We start from the raw sequence: 24090 nt of genomic DNA on the forward strand, positions 1-24090 counted from the left end.
TTTCCATCGCTTGTTGTTTTCCTCCACAACATTGCAGTTGACGGGCAGGTCAAGTCCGTGGCGCAGGCGACGTCTGAGCCAATCACGTTCGACTCTCTACTCGTTTTCCTGATTTTTTTTACCGAAAAGCGTCATGACGTCATCGACACCACGTGGGGTGAGGGGACACGCCCCGTTTTGGACGTGAAGGAATTCAAGCAACAATGTGAAGCAGCCTCACACAAAAATGTTCCTCTGTATCAAATCTGATTTGGTGTAATAAATAAACAGGCAAGCGCTTTAGCAAACTTCTAAATATATATACATATAAAATGTTTTATTAAAACTTGAAATGCATTGTGTAAAAGCTTTAAAAATGTACAATGAACATAAACCCCATGGCTGAACACACAAGGGGGGACAGGGACAAACTGAAGACACATTCAACACGACAAATAAAAGAATACATAGCACAATAAAATACATAGCACACTAAAATAATACATAGCAAAACAAATTAGTAGTGTTAAGAGTATAAAAAAAAAAAAAAAAAAATGTAAACACAATGTACAAATGAGAGTAATTATTATACGGCAGTTGCTCTTATAATGAAGCTCCCTGGCTACAAATTAGGGACCCGTTTAGAATAGTTTTCCCTTCTCTCTCCACTCTCGAGAAAACCATGGCCTGACCTCACACTGTATTATTTGAACATTCCTGTAACTCCCTTCACCTGTAGCCATGGTCAGATTAGGCCACCAGGGGGCGCCGGGCCGAAAAAGTGCCATGTGCCACCCTGTCCGTCACATAACTAACGGAGCACGCTCCACCCGGAAGAACATGTTTCCAAAAAACTGCCCGGTAATACTGGTTTCTAGGGCCTCCTGGTAAAGGATATCTCCCTGTACACTACACAGTATACTGGGGGCCCTGTACACTACACAGTATGCCCCCCTGTACACTACACAGTATACTGGGAGCCATGTACACTACACAGTATACTGGGGGCCCTGTACACTACACAGTATACTGGGGGCCCTGTACACTACACAGTATACTGGGAGCCCTGTACACTACACAGTATACTGGGAGCCCTGTACACTACACAGTATACTGGGAGCCCTGTACACTACACAGTATACTGGGAGCCCTGTACACTACACAGTATACTGGGGGCCATGTACACTACACAGTATGCTGGGAGCCCTGTACACTACACAGTATACTGGGAGCCCTGTACACTACACAGTATACTGGGAGCCCTGTACACTACACAGTATACTGGGAGCCCTGTACACTACACAGTATACTGGGAGCCCTGTACACTACACAGTATACTGGGGGCCCTGTACACTACACAGTATACTGGGAGCCCTGTACACTACACAGTATACCCCCCTGTACACTACACAGTATACTGGGAGCCCTGTACACTACACAGTATACTGGGAGCCATGTACACTACACAGTATACTGAGAGCCCTGTACACTACACAGTATACCCCCCTGTACACTACACAGTATACTGGGAGCCCTGTACACTACACAGTATACTGGGGGCCCTGTACACTACACAGTATACCGAGAGCCCTGTACACTACACAGTATACTGAGAGCCCTGTACACTACACAGTATACTGGGAGCCCTGTACACTACACAGTATACTGGGAGCCCTGTACACTACACAGTATACTGGGGGCCCTGTACACTACACAGTATGCCCCCCTGTACACTACACAGTATACTAGGGGCCCTGTACACTACACAGTATACTGGGAGCCCTGTACACTACACAGTATACTGGGAGCCCTGTACACTACACAGTATACCGAGAGCCCTGTACACTACACAGTATACTGGGAGCCCTGTACACTACACAGTATACTGGGGGCCCTGTACACTACACAGTATACTGGGGGCCCTGTACACTACACAGTATACTGGGAGCCCTGTACACTACACAGTATGCTGGGGGCCCTGTACACTACACAGTATACTGGGAGCCCTGTACACTACACAGTATACTGGGAGCCCTGTACACTACACAGTATACTGGGGGCCCTGTACACTACACAGTATACTGGGAGCCCTGTACACTACACAGTATACTGGGGGCCCTGTACACTACACAGTATACTGGGAGCCCTGTACACTACACAGTATACTGGGGGCCCTGTACACTACACAGTATACTGGGAGCCCTGTACACTACACAGTATACTGGGAGCCCTGTACACTACACAGTATACTGGAGCCCTGTACACTACACAGTATACTGGGAGCCCTGTACACTACACAGTATACTGGGAGCCCTGTACACTACACAGTATACTGGGGGCCCTGTACACTACACAGTATACTGGGGGCCCTGTACACTACACAGTATACTGGGGGCCCTGTACACTACACAGTATACTGGGAGCCCTGTACACTACACAGTATGCTGGGGGCCCTGTACACTACACAGTATGCTGGGAGCCCTGTACACTACACAGTATACTGGGAGCCCTGTACACTACACAGTATACTGGGAGCCCTGTACACTACACAGTATACTGGGAGCCCTGTACACTACACAGTATACTGGGGGCCCTGTACACTACACAGTATACTGGGGGCCCTGTACACTACACAGTATGCTGGGGGCCCTGTACACTACACAGTATGCTGGGAGCCCTGTACACTACACAGTATGCTGGGGGCCCCTCAATTAAAACCATGCTTGCCTGGGCACATTCCAATTGAAAATGAGGCAATTAATATACACAAGAATCCTGGGGCCTTCGGTGGTCTGGGGCCCTGGGGCATCTGCCTGGTCTGCCCGGTTGGTAAGCCAGCATGCCAACAGTGTCCTAGGTCTATTCCTCGTAATAAATCAAGGTACCTCAAATATTATGGAATGACATCAAAATACAATATATATTTTCACTCTATGGAACCATTTCAAGGCCAAATTTGGTCCACAGGCCTCACTCTGGGCAACCCGGTTATAGAGAGTTTATCTGTTTGGCAGGCAGTGTTAGTTGAACATTAGTTACAAGCCGCTTCCTTTGCAGTCCATCTTCCTCTGTGTGATCTGCAGCAACATGTCCGAGTATCTCTCCAGCAGAGCCAGGGTGCCGTCGCCACTCAGCTGTCCCCCGGCTGGCTCACCCCCCGCTGGGAGGACAGAGTCCATGTCGGTCTGGACGGCGGAGAAGCCGTCCTTCAAGATGGACATCAGTAGACTCTGCTCCCGGCCGCCGGTCATGGCGCCCACCTGGAGGATGATGGGAGGAGAAGATGATGAGTCGATCAACCAGTCAAGTCCCTTCATTAACTAAAGCAGTGGTTCTCAAGCAGTCAAGTGCCTTCATTAACTAAAGCAGTAGTTCTCATCAAGCAGTCAAGTGCCTTCATTAACTAAAGCAGTAGTTCTCATCAACCAGTCAAGTGCCTTCATTAACTAAAGCAGTAGTTCTCATCAAGCAGTCAAGTGCCTTCATTAACTAAAGCAGTAGTTATCAACCAGTCAAGTCCCTTCATTAACTAAAGCAGTAGTTCTCATCAAGCAGTCAAGTCCCTTCATTAACTAAAGCAGTGGTTCTCATCAAGCAGTCAAGTCCCTTCATTAACTAAAGCAGTGGTTCTCATCAACCAGTCAAGTCCTTGAGTAGCGGTTCTCATCCTGGGGTTCGAGGTGATGAACATTAAAATGCATAATAGTGTTCATAATCTTTGGTACAGATGTTTTTGTTGTGAGAAATTGAATATTTGTTGTGAGTCATTCTGTCTCTGCTTGACCATGTTGCTGAGTCATTCTGTCTCTGCTTGACCATGTTGCTGAGTCACTGTCTCTGCTTGACCATGTTGTTGAGTCATTCTGTCTCTGCTTGACCATGTTGCTGAGTCACTGTCTCTGCTTGACCATGTTGTTGAGTCATTCTGTCTCTGCTTGACCATGTTGCTGAGTCACTGTCTCTGCTTGACCATGTTGTCGAGTCATTCTGTCTCTGCTTGACCATGTTGCTGAGTCACTGTCTCTGCTTGACCATGTTGCTGAGTCATTCTGTCTCTGCTTGACCATGTTGCTGAGTCACTGTCTCTGCTTGACCATGTTGTTGAGTCATTCTGTCTCTGCTTGACCATGTTGTTGAGTCAGTCTGTCTCTGCTTGACCATGTTGCCGAGTCATTCTGTCTCTGCTTGACCATGTTGTCGAGTCATTCTGCCTCTGCTTGACCATGTTGCTGAGTCACTGTCTCTGCTTGACCATGTTGCTGAGTCATTCTGTCTCTGCTTGACCATGTTGTGGGTCATTCTGTCTCTGCTTGACCATGTTGGGAGTCATTCTGTCTCTGCTTGACCATGTTGAGAGTCATTCTGTCTCTGCTTGACCATGTTGCTGAGTCATTCTGTCTCTGCTTGACCATGTTGGGAGTGGACCATGATTTTACATCCCAGTGAGATCACCAATTGGGAGGGTTCTCTCTCTTATAGGAAGAACATGTGTGAATAATTAAAATGGCTTTAAGAAAACAAACACAGAAGGCCTGATGCTACAAGGGGGAGTGGATATACCGATTAGGAGGAGGTAGCTACATTTTACATTTAGTCATTTAGCCGACACTTTTATCCAAAGCGACTTACAGATTGTGAACAACAAGTCAGCAGGAAGGGTACATCTGGCAGCTAAGGGTCAGTGGCATTGTTCGTCAAACAGTGTCAAACTTGAGGGTTACACTCCGAGTGCATAGTAGTAGAGACATTTGAGCATAATAAGTAGCAGCATGGTAGTAGGATACATAGTAGTAAAAAGAGGTTATCTCATCTTTTCATAAAAATGTTGTTTTTAGTTGATGCTGGAAAATTGGCCAGGTTTCAGCTGTCCCAATTGTGGTGGGAAGTGCGTTCCACCATTGTGGAGCGAGGACTGAGAATAGCCTGCTTCTCTTTGATGAGCCCCCCCCCCCCCCTCCAGAGCTCGGATAGGAGTGGGTCTGAGGCGGCCAGAAGATGTAGAGCAGTGGGGCCCAACCAGTCGATCGCGATCGACAGGTAGATCGCGGGCTGATTTCAAGTAGATCTTGATTAATAAAATTCGATTATTAAAAAAAAAAAAAAAAAAAAAAAAAAAATTTTTTTTTTTTTTGCTAAATCAACTCTTCCTCTCCTTGTTAACTACAACAAGCAATGCTGTTTGTTATTTAAGATGAGGTCAGACTCGGCACTGACAGATTTGTGTTCATTATGCTGCTTTTATAAAGCCTCAAATGACGGCTTACAATATACAATTTTGGCTGGTAGCTCTCGGGCTAGGTGGTAAATAAAAAAGTAGATCTTGGTTCAAAAAAGGTTGGACACCCCTGATGTAGAGCGTAGGGGGAGCGTAGCTATACTGTGACCTCACCACTCAATGGTTTACATCAATGGCATTTCAGCTGATGAGTATATTGTATACATGCCCAGAGAAAGAGCAAGGTAGTGTAGACTCAATACACTTGGATATCGACTACAACTCAAGTGGGGCTGACCCATCTTGGTCAATAGGTTAATTGTTTGTTTGCTTGGCAAGCTGTAGAGTAACGTTGATTAATCACCCCATGTCTCATCAGTCGTCCCAGTTAAAGGGACAAACCCATTAACCGAAATGCCAGGAGGATACAGCTCTCACACAGTTCTTTATGCCCTAATGCATAATGACTAACATTGGGATGGGAGAAAAACGGAAAAAGAAGGGGGAAAAGGATAAATAAAAAAATAAAAAAGGCTGCTAGTTCAAATAAAAACCAGGCTCTGTTCCTGAATAAAGCTGCTAGTTAGACAACTTACTTGATGATGCCCAGGCAATTGAAACCCTGCATATATCGGTATCGGTTGATATCGGTTGATATCGGTATCGGAAATTAAGAGTTGGACAATATCGGTATATCGGTATCGGTAAAAAAGCCAATATCGAGCATCCCTAATATTAATTGATTGGCCAGATAATAGTTGAGAAAGTTAGGTGCTTCAAGTCCTCCTTGGTTTTTGTGAAGGGTGGTTAAATTAATTCTTGCTTTTTTATTCTTCCAGTAAAACTTAGTAATGGTGGAGGGAGTTGAACCAGTTGGTGGTAGGCTGGGTTGGGATCATAGTGAATAGATAATACATTTTTGGGAGAATTGACATTTTGACAGATGATATTCTACCTATTAGTGAGAGTGGTAAGTTTAGCCATCTTTGTGTGTCGTCTTCTATTGCTTTTTTTGTTTTTTGTTTTATTATCTTTTCCCCCCCTCCTTTTTCCGATTTTTCTTCCATCCCACTGTTTAGTCGTTATGCCAATTCCCAACCCCCTTCCTGGTTGTTGCGCACTCCCCCCCCCCCTACTGTTGGTCCGGGAGGCCGGAGACTGTCACATGCTTTCCTCCGACGCATGTGTTGTGGAAAATGTGTATACGGGGGTGGAGGTAGGAAAGGGGTTAGTCTTGACTAGTTTAATATAGGTCAACTAGCAGGGCTCAAAGACACTAGGGCGACAGTCTGGCTGATGTTCTTAAAACAACCTCAAGATAGGCAGATGGACATTTCAGTACATCATATCGTGTGCTCTAATCTTGTGTCTTTTCTCCCAGGAAGAATAGCCCCAGCACTGCTGTGGCTAATGGGGATCCAAATAAACTAAACTCTCTTTCATACATACACAGCACACACACACAGACACACAGACACACACATACACAGCACACACACACAGACACAGCACACACACACAGACACACAGACACACACATACACAGCACACAGACACAGCACACACACACAGACACACAGACACACACAGTCACACAGACACACACACACACACACACACAGACACACACAGTCGCACAGACATACACACCGACACACACACACACACACACATTCCCTGTGTCACAATACACACATACAATACACACACGTCTGTACACAGACGCACACACACACAGACACACACACACAATACACACACGTCTGTACACAGACGCACACACACACAGACACACACACATACACACACACACACACACATCTCACTAAATCTTTATCTCTCTTCGATGTTCTTAATGTTTTACATCATATCGTGTGTGTACATCATATCTTGTTTATCTCTCTTCGATGTTCTTAATGTTTTTATCTAAATCTATGTTCTTCTTAATGTCTTTATCTCTCTTCGATGTTCTTAATGTTTTTATCTCTCTCCGATGTTAAATCTACGTGTCATCTTAATGTACGTCATGTCATATCTGACATGATATGACACGTCATCATATCTGTCATGTGGGGGCAGGACTGAGAGGGGATTTAGGGGACAAGCAGGGGGATTGAGAGTTAGAGTGTTTTTCCTTCAACTGTGGTGACCGTCTACTGAGCCATAGCTTTTGCTGTTAAAAACTTCTTTTCCTAAATAAATTACCTACTTGTTAAAATTGGAAATATCGTCTCCTGCTGTGTTAAACAACCATCAGCCACAACACATGTGCAGCCAGCCGGCAGCCAGCCTGGCAGCGCAGATTCTCACCGGGAGAGTGTAACGTGTGGAAGGTCACACTACCTCCCTCCAGATCCTACCCTCGCTGTGCAGGCGCCCCGACCGAACTGTAGGGGTCGCTGTCCACAACGCCCAGAACCCACCAATCAGCTTTCCCACCCCTAACACTGCCAATTGTGTTAGTATGAACGACCAGCCAAGCTGATAGCAACGCCGAGAGCTGGATTCAAACCCAGTCTTCTATTGTTTTTAATAGTGGGATGAAATTGAGTTGAAATAACTGACAGCCTGGGTGAAATGTTGATTCCTAGATATCTGATATTCCCTGAGGGGAAGGGGAAGGATGGGCTCTGAGCTGCAGGACTCCTAACACCCCCCCCCCCCCCCCCACAATGGCAAGATGATCGACTTCGACCAATTTATAGCGTAGTCTGATATTTTAGAGAAGGAGTCTATGAGTTTGGTAGTTGCTTGTAGTGAATTGGTTGGGTCCTGTATAGAGGCTGATTTTATGGTGAGTATTGTGTGTAATGATTCCTTTCATATCATCATTTTGTCTGATTGCTGCTGTGAGAGGTTCAATAAAAAGGGCAAAAAGAGAGGGAGAGAGTGGACATCCCTGCCTGGTTCCCCTGTGAAGTGTGAAGCTTTGTGATGTTAGTCCGTTAGTAGTAACAGTGGCCCTGGGTGACGTGTATAGTGTTTTAATCTAGTGAATAAACGACTCTCCAAAACCAAATTTTTGTAATGTCCGGTATAAAAATGACCAGTTTACTCTATCAAAAGCTTTTTCTGCATCTAGTGAGGTGATTATTACATCGAGGTTTTGTTGTTTGGTTATATTCATTAGATGGAATAATCTGCGCATGTTATTTGACGCGAGGCGTGAAAGGAATATCTTGAAGGCTAGTATAATTTATAGCCAACCATTCATTATAACTTTATAGAAAACCTAAATATTACAACCACCAAGTTTATTTAAAAACAAATAAATAAAAAAGCCCAGAGTCCCTTTGGCAAATCATACCATTTGTGCTTAAGGTCAGAGGTCAAATGTTGAGGATCTTATTCTTACTGTACTTAGAGTTTATGTTAGTAGATGAAATTGTATGGGATACTGCGGTTTTTAACCCTGTTTATTTATACAAGAACTGGTTTTGAACCCTGTATATCTGTACGAGAATTGGTTTTGAACCCCCGTTTATTGTACGATAACTAGTTTGAACCCTATTTATTTGTATAAGAACTGGTTTTGAACCCCGTTTATTTGTACAATAATTGGTTTTGAACCCTGTTTATTTGTACGAGAACTAGTTTTAAACCATGTTTATTTGTACGAGAACTGGTTTGAAGAACCAGAGAACTTGGGCTACGTCGAAATTGAATTACTCACCTGTAAAACTATTTGATCAAATGTACCACTATTATCCGACTTGTATATATGAACATCCTTTCTTAATCATCCCTTTTAAGTATGTGTAGCACTAATGTTATTCCAGTGAGACTCACCTTCTGGTACAGGTCAACAGCTGTCCTCATGCTGTGTTTAAAGTCACTGATCACCTGATGACACATCTGGAGATTAACCTGCTCCTCCCCAGAACCTGTCAATCACAAGGTTACACACATTTATGCTAATTTTGAACACAGAACAATGACCATCCACAACATCCACACATGTACAGAAAGGAAACATGGTGTACAATGTATGAGTCCAGCTGATAACCATTATTGATTAGTCGATTAACCTCTTAACAGCCTGTCGATTGCATACTGAAAGTAAATTGGACTCTATTCGGGAACCATTTATAGCAGATGCACAAGTCAGGCCTCCTTTGAAAGGAAACTCTAAATTCTCTTCCACAAAAAGGATAATCATTGAGTGCTATTGTCATAGAGTTAGAGGTTTGAAAACACTGAAATAAAAGTATTTTCATTTTTGTCTGAATTATTTTGCAAACAGATGCCTGCAGATCTATCTACTCTATAGTTATTAGCTGAAAACACTGCTGGGGCCATAGCCTGAAGTCTTACCTAGAACATGTCCAAACTTGATTACAATATAAACTATAAAGAAATCTTTATGTTTAGGCGTTTTTCCAAAAAGGAGTGAGAGTCAACACGACTCCCTTGATTGATTGAACATTTTATTAACAGATTGCAGAATGGGTACAATACAGTACAGCTCAATACACACAATTGTTAAGGGGATGCAGACCAGAGAAAGACTTGTCTTGTTTACATCAGGGTCCCCCATTTTCAATTCATCATAACATATATGACATACAAAAATAGTCTAAAAAGAGAGTATATACATTTGAGGGGGAAGAAACTGTACATTGGAGGAGGTTGGGTAGGTGGGGTGGGTTGGGTAGGCGGGGAAACTGTACATTGGAGGGGGTTGGGTTTGGACATTTACAGGGGCCAGTTTCAAATTGCAGTCTCCCGTAGGTGCTCTCTTAGAGTGGTTTTGAAGGTGGGTAGTGATTCACATTCCCTTCCCTACACAAACACAAAAACCCTCAACCCCCAGAGGAGCAACAACAAAAGATCAGTGCAACTTGCGCTCCGGAGAGAGAGGCACACGTTCATTCTCTTGATAATAATTCATTTATTTTGTATAGCGCTTTTCAATGACCCAAAGTCACTGACAAATAGACAATAGGCAAAAAAACAAAGAAACATAGAACCACAGGGAAACGGAGAACAATATGAATACACAAGAACATAAAACCACGAGTAACGGATAAAAATACAGGAGTCAGTGGGGGAGACAGTCGGGAAGTGAGTAAGGGAAACCGAGGAGATAATGTAGGGCAGGGGAAAAGGCGGTGGTAGGTTGGAGGAGGGTGGTTATGGGTAAGGAAGGTTGAATGCTAGGGAGAACAGGTAGGTTTTGAGTCAGGGTGGAGCTCGTGAAAATGCCCGGTCACCAAAACGTTTTAAGTTTGGATGACGGGACAGTGAGGGACCGGAGGGAACAGGTGGGGCGGTAGGGGAGAAGGAGGTCAGTCAGGTAGGGGGGGGGGGCAGGCTATGGAGGGCTTTGAAGGTGAGGAGTAGTGTTTTGAAGTTGATGCGTTCCTTGATCGGGAGCCAGTGGAGGGAGTGGAGGACAGGAGTGATGTGTTCACGGGACCGGGTGTTAGTGAGGAGGCGGGCGGCTGAGTTTTGGACCATCTGCAGTTTATGGAGGGAGCGGGAGGTGATGCCAGTGAGGAGGGAGTTACAATAGTCCAGGCGGGAGGAGATGAAGGTGTGTATGAGGGATTCAGCAGCAGGGGGGGAGAGGCAGTGACGGATTTTGGCAATGTTGCGGAGGTGAAAATATGTTTTTACAATGGAGCGGACATGGGGGTCAAATGAGAGGGTGGTCGAGGATGACAGAGGTTGTGGACTAGGGGGGAGGGGGTGATGGTGGAGTCGTTGATGGTGAGTGTGCGGATCTGGTGAGGGTGGTGTTCGTGCCGATGATGAAAAGTTCCGTCTTGTCGCTGTTTAATTTGAGGAGGTTATGGGTCATCCAGGTTTGCAGTTCAGTGATGCAGGATTCGATGTGACTGAGGGGAGGGCTGTGGGGGGATTGTGTGCTGATGTAAATTTGGGTGTCATCAGCATAGCAGTGGAAGTTGAGGTGGTATTTACATATGATGTGACAGAGGAGGAGAATGTAGCAGATGAAGAGCAGGGGGCCTAGGACTGAGCCTTGGGGGACCCCCTGTGTGACTGGAGAGGGGGAAGAGGTGTGGCCGGAGAGGGAGATGAATTGATGTCCGTCAGTGAGATAGGAGGAAAACCAGTCAAGTGCTGTGCCCTCAACACCCAGTTGGTGCAGCCATTGGATGAGGATGGAGTGACACACTGTGTCAAAGGCTGCACTAAGATCTAGTAGGATCAGGATGTTGAGGGCACCGGAATCAGCGGAGATGAGGTCGTTGATGACTTTGACCAGTGCAGTTTCAGTGCTGTGAGCAGGACGGAAGCCAGACTGAAGGGGTTCGTAGAGGGTGTTGGACTGGAGATGGGAGTGGAGTTGGGAGGCAGCAATGCGTTCGAGTGTTTTGGAGAAGAAAGGGAGATTGGATATGGGGCGGTAGTTGGAGAGGTTGGATGGGTCGAGGGTGGTTTTTTTGAGGACAGGGGTGACAGCGGCGAGTTTATAGAGGGAGGGGATGTGGCCTAGGGATAGTGACTGGTTGAAGAGGGCGGTGAGGTGGGGGATGAGAGCAGGGAGGCAGGCCTTGGTGAGAGTAGTGGGGAGGGGGTCCAGGGAGCAGGTAGTGGCCTTGGAGGTGGTCATGAGGTCCGTGATGAAGGAGGAGTCGACTGGGGTGAAGGCAGTAAAAGGGGTGGGAGGGATGGAATCAGGAGGGGGGAAGATGATAGTGGGGGGGGGGGGGGGGGGGGGGGAGTTGGCGATGCGTGCGGTCAGTGAGCTGTTGATTTGAGAAAATTAGTTATTGAAGGAGAGGAGAAACGAGTTGCAGAGGTCAGGGGAGGAGAGTGAGTTATTGTCCGGGGGTTGTAGGAGTTTCTTGACAGTGGAGAAGAGGGTCCGGGTACACTTGCGTACGGTACACTTTTACCGCTTCTCTGTCTTAGAAAACCAACTCAAGTAACACATCATTCTTTTCAGAATTTGAGTGGCTACACAAATGGTCAATAATTTTCAGCGTCAGTGTATGATTTGTCCAGTCATTGTGAGGCGAAACCGGAGGTGGTCACTTTTTTTTTGCGCTCATTGGCTGTTGGCCGAGATTGGAAGCGCGTAATAGGTCAAGCGGTGTGGCAATCAAACGGTGGCCATTTTAGCTTTCAACCGATGTGTTGGTTGAGAGACAATAACACCGCGTGAGGCCGACAGACGGCCCGGGCGCAGAAATTTAAGAGGTTAATCTAAAATCTGCATTTCAAAATGGTTGACATGTGCGGTGCTACTATCCTCACATGGGTAGTTGCCTCTCTGACACCACCTACTGAATACCCAGAGTAGGAGATGAGCCATGAAGTTTATTTATGTCTGTAAATGCTGTGTAGTGTGGATGCCTACTGTACATGAGTAGGGTGAGTAACCTACATGCCATTACTGCTTTTGATCTATTGACTCCTTATAGCGCCTTTATTATCTTTAAATACAACACCCACCAGTTACTATGACATTGTTATTATTATGTATAATCTCTCCACTCCACACTATGTTAGTGCAGCGCGGGAGAAAGATGATTAAAAACAAACGATGATATATATACATATGTAAATATGCATCTTACTTTTGAATAAAATAGGCTCAGGAATGTTAAAGCTAATTAGCCTAATCCATGTCAAAAAGAGTAGCCTCTTTGACACACACAACAGAGGGAGGGAAAATAGCTTATATCAGACTTAATTATCTTTGAATATTTATGCAAATAAAGTGAAATATTTATCATCAACACTCCAGTAAGTTTTTATTCATTCATGAATATGCAAATCAACTAAATGTCATGGTCGACTCATCATTGCAGCCCTAATGAATGCACATAAAAAAAGGTTGTAAAATACATTCTGGTAGATTCCTGTGAATTAAACCATTTGAGCAATGCCCAGATATTCCATGAATTCATCAGGAAATTCCCAGATTTTCTCTTTTCTAGAATACACGTCAGTATGTAGCAAGCACTTTATTATCATTACTATTATAAATGCTGTAAATTCCCTTTGAAAGAGCATGCATATGGAGAGAGGGGTGGTACCTGTGCTTGAGGAGTGTGACTGCTCCCCAGAACCTTCCGATAGAGATGCAGAAGCCCCAGAGAGGGGAGAGGCACAGAGTCCAGAGGGCTGACTGGACAGCATGTCTGCAACTAGAAACATAACACAATGATGAGTCAAGGTACTAGTAGACACACAATGATGAGTCATGGTACTAGTAGACACACAATGATGAGTCATGGTACTAGTAGACACACAATGATGAGTCATGGTACTAGTAGACACACCACAATGATGAGTCATGGTACTAGTAGACACACAACACAATGATGAGTCATGGTACTAGTAGACACACACCACAATGATGAGTCATGGTACTAGTAGACACAATGATGAGTCATGGTACTAGTAGACACACAATGATGAGTCATGGTACTAGTAGACACACAATGATGAGTCATGGTACTAGTAGACACAATGATGAGTCATGGTACTAGTAGACACACAATGATGAGTCATGGTACTAGTAGACGCACAATGAAGAGTCATGGTACTAGTAGCAACACCACAATGATGAGTCGTGGTACTAGTAGACACACCACAATGATGAGTCATGGTACTAGTAGACACACAACACAATGATGAGTCATGGTACTAGTAGACACACACCACAATGATGAGTCATGGTACTAGTAGACACACAACACAATGATGAGTCAAGGTACTAGTAGACACAACACAATGAGGAGTGAGAGGATCAGACACAACACTAGGAACAGAACACAATGATGAGTCAGTACTAGTACTAGAAACATAACACAATGATAAGTTAGAATACTAGAAACACAACACAATGATGAGTCAGAGTACCAGATGCACAACACAATGATGAGTCAAGGTACTACTAGAAACACAAGACAATGATGAGTCATGGTACTACTAGAAACACAAGACAATGATGAGTCATGGTACTACTAGAAACACAAGACAATGATGAGTCATGGTACTACTAGAAACACAAGACAATGATGAGTCATGGTACTACTAGAAACACAAGACAATGATGAGTCATGGTACTACTAGAAACACAAGACAATGATGAGTCAGGGTACTACTAGAAACACAAGACAATGATGAGTCAGGGTACTACTAGAAACACAAGACAATGATGAGTCATGGTACTAGTAGAAACACAAGACAATGATGAGTCATGGTACTAGTAGAAACACAAGACAATGATGAGTCAGGGTACTACTAGAAACACAAGACAATGATGAGTCATGGTACTAGTAGAAACACAACGATGAGTCAAACTACTAGAAACACAATGCAATGATGAGTCAGAGTACTACTAGAAACACCACAATGCAATGATGAGTCGGAGTACTAGAACCCCAACACACATTGGGCATGTATGTGATAAATAAACCTCTTGAATCTTGAATCACAGTGGTGATTTAGAGTATTAGGAGGGGGGAACCATAATGAGTCAACACTAGCAGCAGAAAACCTTAACAACCCCCCTAACCCTGGCAGTTACCCACTGAGCTACAAAGGACTACATGTTCTTCCATTTGATTACCTTGGTGACCTCCGGCCTCCCTCCTAACTGGCCCCCCAGCAGAGTGGCCCCCAGGCGGGCTCTCCGTCAGCATGGCCAGGGCGTGGGCCAAGCTGGTGGTCCGTCCTCTCGATATCAAACTCTCTTCGATGCTGCTGATGCGTCGTTTCCCCTCCTTGCCAAGCGAGCGCATCTCCGTAGGGGTCACCATGGCCGGGCGGCGGGGCGAGTCCAGGGGGCGTATCTGCGTGGGGGTGACCATGGCCGGGCGGCAGGGCGAGCAGGCCTTGTTGGAGGACAGAGGCGACATGGAGGAACCGAGAGGAGCAGGCCGCTCCGAGAAGAACAAGTCCAGGTGGAGAGCAGCTCTAGCACCGTGGTTGCCAGGGGAGAGAGGCAGGGCGTCATGGAGGCCTGGTTCAACTGAAGAAGACCAGGAGGGAGGAAGGGCGTCATGGGGGGAAGGTTCAACTGAAGAAGACCAGGAGGGAGGTAGGGCGTCACGGGGGGAAGGTTCAACTGAAGACCAGGAGGGAGGAAGGGGGTCATGGGGGGAATGTTCAACTGAAGACCAGGAGGGAGGAAGGGGGTCACGGGGGGAAGGTTCAACTGAAGACCAGGAGGGAGGAAGGGGGTCATGGGGGGAAGGTTCAACTGAAGACCAGGAGGGAGGAAGGGGGTCACGGGGGGAAGGTTCAACTGAAGACCAGGAGGGAGGAAGGGGGTCATGGGGGGAAGGTTCAACTGAAGACCAGGAGGGAGGAAGGGCGTCACGGGGGGAAGGTTCAACTGAAGACCAGGAGGGAGGAAGGGCGTCACGGGGGTAAGGTTCAACTGAAGAAGACAGGCTCTCTGTCACAGGGGGAAGGTTCTCTTTGCACTCCAGGTCTGGGCTGAGATCTTGGGTAGTAGAAGAGAGTTTCCCCGACGGCTGCTCCTCTATATTCAAGCCCGTTGGGGCCTTCTTGGCCCTGGAGCTGGCCGTGGTACCCATGTACCTCTGCCTGGCGGGCCGGGACGAGGCCTCTTTATTCAGGCTGGTTAGGGGGCCTTGCTGGTTAGCAGGGCCATTTGTGTGGAACTGTGGGGGGATGTTTTGAGAACTGGACTGTAGCACCACAGCCTCACCTGTAATATCTGGAGGGTTAAGGGAGAAAAAAAAGTCTAAAATGTTTCATAGGGAAACTGTGTACAGTAGAACCTCTTTTTCCAAGACAACTGGTCAACATTAAGGCCATGAAGCATTGGACAACATTTTGAGGAAATGTGGACAGAAACTTTGTCTCACTGTCAATTTGTCAACACAATTTTGTTCCTCAATCTATGAGGTTGACCTAATTTCATTTGTAATTCTTGTTCACCATCATTGCCAAATGCATCATTACCACCTTATCTCTGAGACCTGTCCATTTATTCAAACATTCCACATAACTTCCTCAAAACTCTGATGGGGGGGTTTGAAATACTGTCAAATACCATATACAAATACAGTCCCCAGACGTTCAAAGTACAGTATATGGAATGTTTGAAAAGCGGCTGTGTCCCTGAGGTTGATAACATCGGACATATGAAAGTTAAGTGATACGTTTCACATGTGTGACATCAGTGGCTTGGCTACACAAGGTTCAACTGTGCTTAAATTACAGCACATCAATGTGGATCCCAGGAATCTCATTCATCATCAGAGGCCACGTCCCTTCACTTTCAACTCCTTCAGTCAAACCAGGATGGAAATCTAAATTTGAATGGTGGAAAAACATGTTACATGTTTCTCTTAAACATTTAATTACTTCGATCGATTTATATCTTATATGACATAATTAAATGTTTCTCTAATATGGTCTATAAGTAATTAGATGTTTCTCTAATATGTCCTATAAGTAAATGTTTCTCTTATATGGTCTATAAGTAATTAACACTATGATCGCCGATGACGAGTTAAGACGTCATTCCTAGCCATGCTCATTCTGCCGAAGACGCCGTAACTCGTCTTTGATGTCAATATTTCAAAAATCTGTCATCGAAATCATATTTCCTTTCCGGAGCCCTGAGATGTACTGGTGAGCTCCACTCAACTGTCTAACGGTTCGAGAGCGCCATCTGGTGGCCGATCGGCAGATCGGCCAAGAGGGAGGGGCGCGCCAAACAGGAAGTGCTCATCCATATGTGCTCCGGGCACTCGCGATCGGTAGCCGGACTCCATCTCAACACACTGGATGATCAATCGCTCGCCCTAACTCAATAAACAACGTTATTTGGACGTATATAGTATTATACAACCTGGAAATGGTTCATCAGGATCAACATCCCATAATCGAAAACGGTCTACTCCACGCTGATCGTCCAACGGCGCGAGGAACATACGGTAAGATTCAGCGTTATTTTCTAACGTATTCCATATAAACTGCTATGATGAACATATGACCCACTCTGGATGAATCATCTAACGCTGCCCACGGAATTATAAACGATCCCCCGCCCATCCGGTCATCATCAGATCATACGTAGATCATTCTAGAAGTACGTCCAGTTGAAATGTTTCATCTCGCACAGATTCCTACCAAACTGTATCTGATCATCAATATAATGCATTTAGGGCTATAAATCACGTTCTGAAGAAAGCTGCAGAAAACGATAAAAACATACTTATACTTTAGACCATATTTTAGTATGAATATGTGAATGAAAAAGTTTAACGTTGCTACACCCTGAACAATACATATAGGACATTGAATGGGCCATAATAATGGCAATGTAGCAATAGAATTTAAAAAGTTATAGCCCTGCAAAGAAGGGAAACTTCTCCATAGACAAATAGAGCTGGCGAGGGATGGTAAATTATGAATTTAACCCATGGCGATCAAAGTGTTAAACATTACTCTTATACGATATATAATTAATTAAATGTTTCTCTTATATGGTCTATAAGTACATTTTTCTCTTATATGATTAATAACTGTTCTCTTATATAGTATATCATTTATTAAATGTTTCTCTAATATGTCATAAGTAAATGTTTCTCTTATACGATATATAATTTATTAAATGTTTCTCTAATATGGTCTATAAGTAATTACACGTTTGTCTTATATGGTCTACAAGTAAATGTTTCTCTTATGATATATAATTAATAAATGTTTGTCTTATATGGTCTATACGTAATCAAATGTTTCTCTAATATGTCCTATAAGCAAATGTTTCTTATGAGGTCTATAAGTAATTAAATGTTTCTCTTACACGATATATAATTAATTAAATGTTTCTCAGTTTATATGTAATTAAATCTCTCTTATGGTCTATAAATAATTACATGTTTCTCTATGGTCCATAAGTAAATGTTTCTATTTTTTTTATCAAATATCTTTATTTTATACATAAAACATGACAAACACAACACGGCAACAATACAGTAAATGTTTTCTTATAGGATATATAATTAATAAATTATGTCTTATATGGTCTATAACTAATTAGATGTTTCTCTTATGTCATAAGTAATTAGATGTTTCTCCAATATGTCCTATAAGTAAATGTTTCTTATATGGTCTATAAGTAATTAAATGTTACTCTTATGATATATAATGAATAAAATGTTTCTCTTATATGGTCTATAAGTAAATGTTTCTCTTATATGATATATCATAAATTAAATGTTACTCTTATGATATATCATAAATTAAATGTTTCTCTTATATGATATATCATAAATTAAATGTTTCTCTTATATGATATATCATAAATTAAATGTTTCTCTTATATGGTCTATAAGTAAATGTTTCTCTTATGATATATAATTAATAAATGTTTCTCTTATATGGTCAATATGTAATTAAATGTTTCTCTTATGTGATATATAATTAATTAAATGTTTGCCTTATAAGGTCTATGAGTAATTCAATGTTTATCTTATAAGGACTATAAGTAATTAAATGTTTCTTATAAGATGCAATTAATTAAATATCTATCTTATAAGTAATTCAATTTTTCTCTTATATGGTCAAACTGAGAAGAAAGATTGTTCACTTCTTCAAAAACTCTGTTTATTCATCTGAAAGTGAAGGAACCTTTACCCTATTACCAGTATGTTGTGAAAATTATTATCACCAGAGATTATAAATCAAACCAGTGTATGGTGTGAAAATGGACTGATTATTATTACCAGATATTATAAATCAAACTAGTGTATGGTGTGAAAATGGACTGATTATTATCACCAGAGATTATAAATCAAACCAGTGTAGGGTGTGAAAATGGACTGATTATTATTACCAGATATTATAAATCAAACTAGTGTATGGTGTGAAAATGGACTGATTATTATCACCAGAGATTATAAATCAAACTAGTGTATGGTGTGAAAATGGACCGATTATTATCACCAGAGATTATAAATCAAAACACTCAGAACAATACCAAAAGCAGAAATACAGCAATAAAAAAAAAACTTGAAATCCTTAGAAAACGTGAAGAAAGAAGAAAAAGAATAATCCCCAAATGCTAGAGGTTAGCGTGCTGAGAAAAGGAGGAGCCTTTCTTTCAGACATCAAGACAGAGACCCAACCATCCACTGAAGTGTGATCACCAAGCATCTTGTGTTTCTCCTTTGTGGCTGTTAAAACACACCCAACACACAGAGGAACACACACACACCACCGTGACCAGTCACCCGTCGTTCGGTGTCGCCCGACCATGGAACATTGATAGAACAGTCAGTACCATTCAAATCCAGATTACAGCACGGTCATTGGGCTTAAGATAGCAGCCATAGAATGTCGTCTGCCATGATGTTGTCATGGGAATCCGTCTTTATTAGATGCACGAGACACAGAAAGCCGCTGTGTCTCCATGGACAAGGCCACCATTAGGATGAACATACGACGAGACGAAACGACGCTCGCTCCCCATCACGACGTTATCAGAATTCCATGGTAACCATCTAATTTATACTGAAAGACTACACCATTATAAACCATCCATTCACATCCCGTGAGCCCAACCTACACCAAAACCAGTTACACACAAGAGACAAGCACTCCCAACAAACCCAGTGACCCGTACACCTTACAAAACACACAGGTCACCTCCCAGGCTGCGTCTCCATGGGAGGACAGAGAAGGTTTTGCGCCTGTGGTGCGGCCGGGTAAGGGGGGAAGAGCGCCGGTGGTTGTGGGTGGTGGAGGCTCGTCTCCTGGCTGCCGCCGAATTACGCCTGACAAATACAACTGGAGCGAGCAGAGCCACAGTCAGACGGCAAGGACGGCCAGCGCCTCTAGTTAACCTACAGACAGCCGCTTCACTATGTGCTCTAGTCTAGTTAACCTACAGACAGCCGCTTCACTATGTGCTCTAGTCTAGTTAACCTACAGACAGCCGCTTCACTACGTGCTCTAGTCTAGTTAACCTACAGACAGCCGCTTCACTACGTGCTCTAGTCTAGTTAACCTACAGACAGCCGCTTCACTACGTGCTCTAGTCTAGTTAACCTACAGGCTTCACTATGAGCTCTAGTCTAGTTAACCTACAGGCTTCACTATGTGCTCTAGTCTAGTTAACCTACAGGCTTCACTACGTGCTCTAGTCTAGTTAACCTACAGGCTTCACTACGTGCTCTAGTCTAGTTAACCTACAGGCTTCACTACGTGCTCTAGTCTAGTTAACCTACAGGCTTCACTACGTGCTCTAGTCTAGTTAACCTACAGGCTTCACTACGTGCTCTAGTCTAGTTAACCTACAGGCTTCACTACGTGCTCTAGTCTAGTTAACCTACAGGCTTCACTACGTGCTCTAGTCTAGTTAACCTACAGGCTTCACTACGTGCTCTAGTCTAGTTAACCTACAGGCTTCACTATGAGCTCTAGTCTAGTTAACCTACAGGCTTCACTACATGCTCTAGTCTAGTTAACCTACAGGCTTCACTACGTGCTCTAGTCTAGTTAACCTACAGGCTTCACTACGTGCTCTAGTCTAGTTAACCTACAGGCTTCACTACGAGCTCTAGTCTAGTTAACCTACAGGCTTCACTACGTGCTCTAGTCTAGTTAACCTACAGGCTTCACTACGTGCTCTAGTCTAGTTAACCTACAGACTTCACTACGTGCTCTAGTCTAGTTAACCTACAGGCTTCACTATGTGCTCTAGTCTAGTTAACCTACAGGCTTCACTACGTGCTCTAGTCTAGTTAACCTACAGGCTTCACTACGTGCTCTAGTCTAGTTAACCTACAGGCTTCACTACGTGCTCTAGTCTAGTTAACCTACAGGCTTCACTACGTGCTCTAGTCTAGTTAACCTACAGGCTTCACTATGAGCTCTAGTCTAGTTAACCTACAGGCTTCACTACGTGCTCTAGTCTAGTTAACCTACAGGCTTCACTACGTGCTCTAGTCTAGTTAACCTACAGGCTTCACTACGTGCTCTAGTCTAGTTAACCTACAGGCTTCACTACGTGCTCTAGTCTAGTTAACCTACAGGCTTCACTACGTGCTCTAGTCTAGTTAACCTACAGGCTTCACTACGTGCTCTAGTCTAGTTAACCTACAGGCTTCACTACGTGCTCTAGTCTAGTTAACCTACAGGCTTCACTACGTGCTCTAGTCTAGTTAACCTACAGGCTTCACTACGTGCTCTAGTCTAGTTAACCTACAGGCTTCACTACGTGCTCTAGTCTAGTTAACCTACAGGCTTCACTACGTGCTCTAGTCTAGTTAACCTACAGGCTTCACTACGTGCTCTAGTCTAGTTAACCTACAGGCTTCACTACGTGCTCTAGTCTAGTTAACCTACAGGCTTCACTACGTGCTCTAGTCTAGTTAACCTACAGGCTTCACTACGTGCTCTAGTCTAGTTAACCTACAGGCTTCACTACGTGCTCTAGTCTAGTTAACCTACAGGCTTCACTATGAGCTCTAGTCTAGTTAACCTACAGGCTTCACTACGTGCTCTAGTCTAGTTAACCTACAGGCTTCACTATGAGCTCTAGTCTAGTTAACCTACAGGCTTCACTACGTGCTCTAGTCTAGTTAACCTACAGGCTTCACTACGTGCTCTAGTCTAGTTAACCTACAGGCTTCACTATGAGCTCTAGTCTAGTTAACCTACAGGCTTCACTACATGCTCTAGTCTAGTTAACCTACAGGCTTCACTACATGCTCTAGTCTAGTTAACCTACAGGCTTCACTACGTGCTCTAGTCTAGTTAACCTACAGGCTTCACTATGAGCTCTAGTCTAGTTAACCTACAGGCTTCACTACGTGCTCTAGTCTAGTTAACCTACAGGCTTCACTACGTGCTCTAGTCTAGTTAACCTACAGACTTCACTACGTGCTCTAGTCTAGTTAACCTACAGGCTTCACTATGTGCTCTAGTCTAGTTAACCTACAGGCTTCACTACGTGCTCTAGTCTAGTTAACCTACAGGCTTCACTACGTGCTCTAGTCTAGTTAACCTACAGGCTTCACTACGTGCTCTAGTCTAGTTAACCTACAGGCTTCACTACGTGCTCTAGTCTAGTTAACCTACAGGCTTCACTACGTGCTCTAGTCTAGTTAACCTACAGGCTTCACTACGTGCTCTAGTCTAGTTAACCTACAGGCTTCACTACGTGCTCTAGTCTAGTTAACCTACAGGCTTCACTACGTGCTCTAGTCTAGTTAACCTACAGGCTTCACTACGTGCTCTAGTCTAGTTAACCTACAGGCTTCACTATGAGCTCTAGTCTAGTTAACCTACAGGCTTCACTACGTGCTCTAGTCTAGTTAACCTACAGACTTCACTACGTGCTCTAGTCTAGTTAACCTACAGGCTTCACTATGAGCTCTAGTCTAGTTAACCTACAGGCTTCACTACGTGCTCTAGTCTAGTTAACCTACAGGCTTCACTACGTGCTCTAGTCTAGTTAACCTACAGGCTTCACTACGTGCTCTAGTCTAGTTAACCTACAGGCTTCACTATGAGCTCTAGTCTAGTTAACCTACAGGCTTCACTACGTGCTCTAGTCTAGTTAACCTACAGGCTTCACTACGTGCTCTAGTCTAGTTAACCTACAGGCTTCACTACGTGCTCTAGTCTAGTTAACCTACAGGCTTCACTACGTGCTCTAGTCTAGTTAACCTACAGGCTTCACTACGTGCTCTAGTCTAGTTAACCTACAGGCTTCACTACGTGCTCTAGTCTAGTTAACCTACAGGCTTCACTACGTGCTCTAGTCTAGTTAACCTACAGGCTTCACTATGAGCTCTAGTCTAGTTAACCTACAGGCTTCACTACGTGCTCTAGTCTAGTTAACCTACAGGCTTCACTACGTGCTCTAGTCTAGTTAACCTACAGGCTTCACTACGTGCTCTAGTCTAGTTAACCTACAGGCTTCACTACGTGCTCTAGTCTAGTTAACCTACAGGCTTCACTACGTGCTCTAGTCTAGTTAACCTACAGGCTTCACTACGTGCTCTAGTCTAGTTAACATACAGGCTTCACTATGAGCTCTAGTCTAGTTAACCTACAGAACGACAGTTAGAAACTACAGGCAGCCTTGTTATCTTTCTTTGTTTGGGGGTACGTTTGAGTGCCAACAGGGGATAAAACGTGACACAAACATGATTATAATACTGTTTGGTAGTGATGCACGATATATATGGCCGTTTTTTTACACATCGGTATCGGTCCGATATCAAGATAGGGCAGATATTAAAAAAAAAATTTAAAAAGTATTATTATTTAATTTTTTTATTTATCTTTTTACATGTTTTGGCCTTAAATAGTTTCAAAATATCAGTAATTTCTGAAAATAAGTTACAAAAGTATATATATATATATATATAAACTAAAAGGAGAAAACCTTCAAAGGAAAGAAGGGACCGCACACTCCACAGGACTCGTTTTTGCTTATTTATTGTTTGCACAACGCGTTTCGCTGTCGCTTCCTCAGGTGCTATGCAGCAGGTGTCATCAATGATCATCATTATGTATAGCATGCTCCACCCCACATCGTAATACATCAAGCCCATTGGCTACTCAATTATCACATTTAATTTGATGATTTTGCAGGATGTAATGCATACAACTCTTAGTATAAAAATGATGCATAGAGACCACATATATACATACTCATTTTTGAAAATTATATAATACAAAATGAGAGAAGTGACGAATCTTAACATATCAAGCCCATTGGCTACTCAATTATCACATTAAATTTTATCATTTTGTAGGATACATATCACTTTTATGTATAGAAATGCCTAGATACCACATACATACACAGACTCATTTTTGAAAATTATATATAATAAAGCAATATGAGAGAAGTGACAAATACCTAGGTCATTAGACCTGATAAATAGTTTAAAACAGACTTAAAACCACACCCA

General features: G+C 43.5%; 1 protein-coding gene across 1 annotated transcript in view; it reads right to left on the reverse strand.

The window, feature by feature from the left end:
- Positions 1-2623: 2623 nt before the first annotated feature.
- wdr62 (WD repeat domain 62) overlaps positions 2624-24090 on the reverse strand; it is a 106563-nt gene continuing 85096 nt past the window's right edge. Inside the window, exons 29-31 of the mRNA XM_084315309.1 lie at positions 13207-13317; positions 8984-9078; positions 2624-3239 (exon numbers count right to left, since the gene is read on the reverse strand). Of these exons, the coding sequence (XP_084171435.1) occupies positions 3015-3239; positions 8984-9078; positions 13207-13317 (431 nt within the window). The 3' untranslated portion in view covers positions 2624-3014. The remainder of the gene's footprint in view (positions 3240-8983; positions 9079-13206; positions 13318-24090) is intronic.

Source organism: Notolepis coatsorum (genome assembly GCF_963971535.1).
Source record: "Notolepis coatsorum genome assembly, chromosome: 1".
NCBI lineage: Eukaryota > Metazoa > Chordata > Actinopteri > Aulopiformes > Paralepididae > Notolepis > Notolepis coatsorum.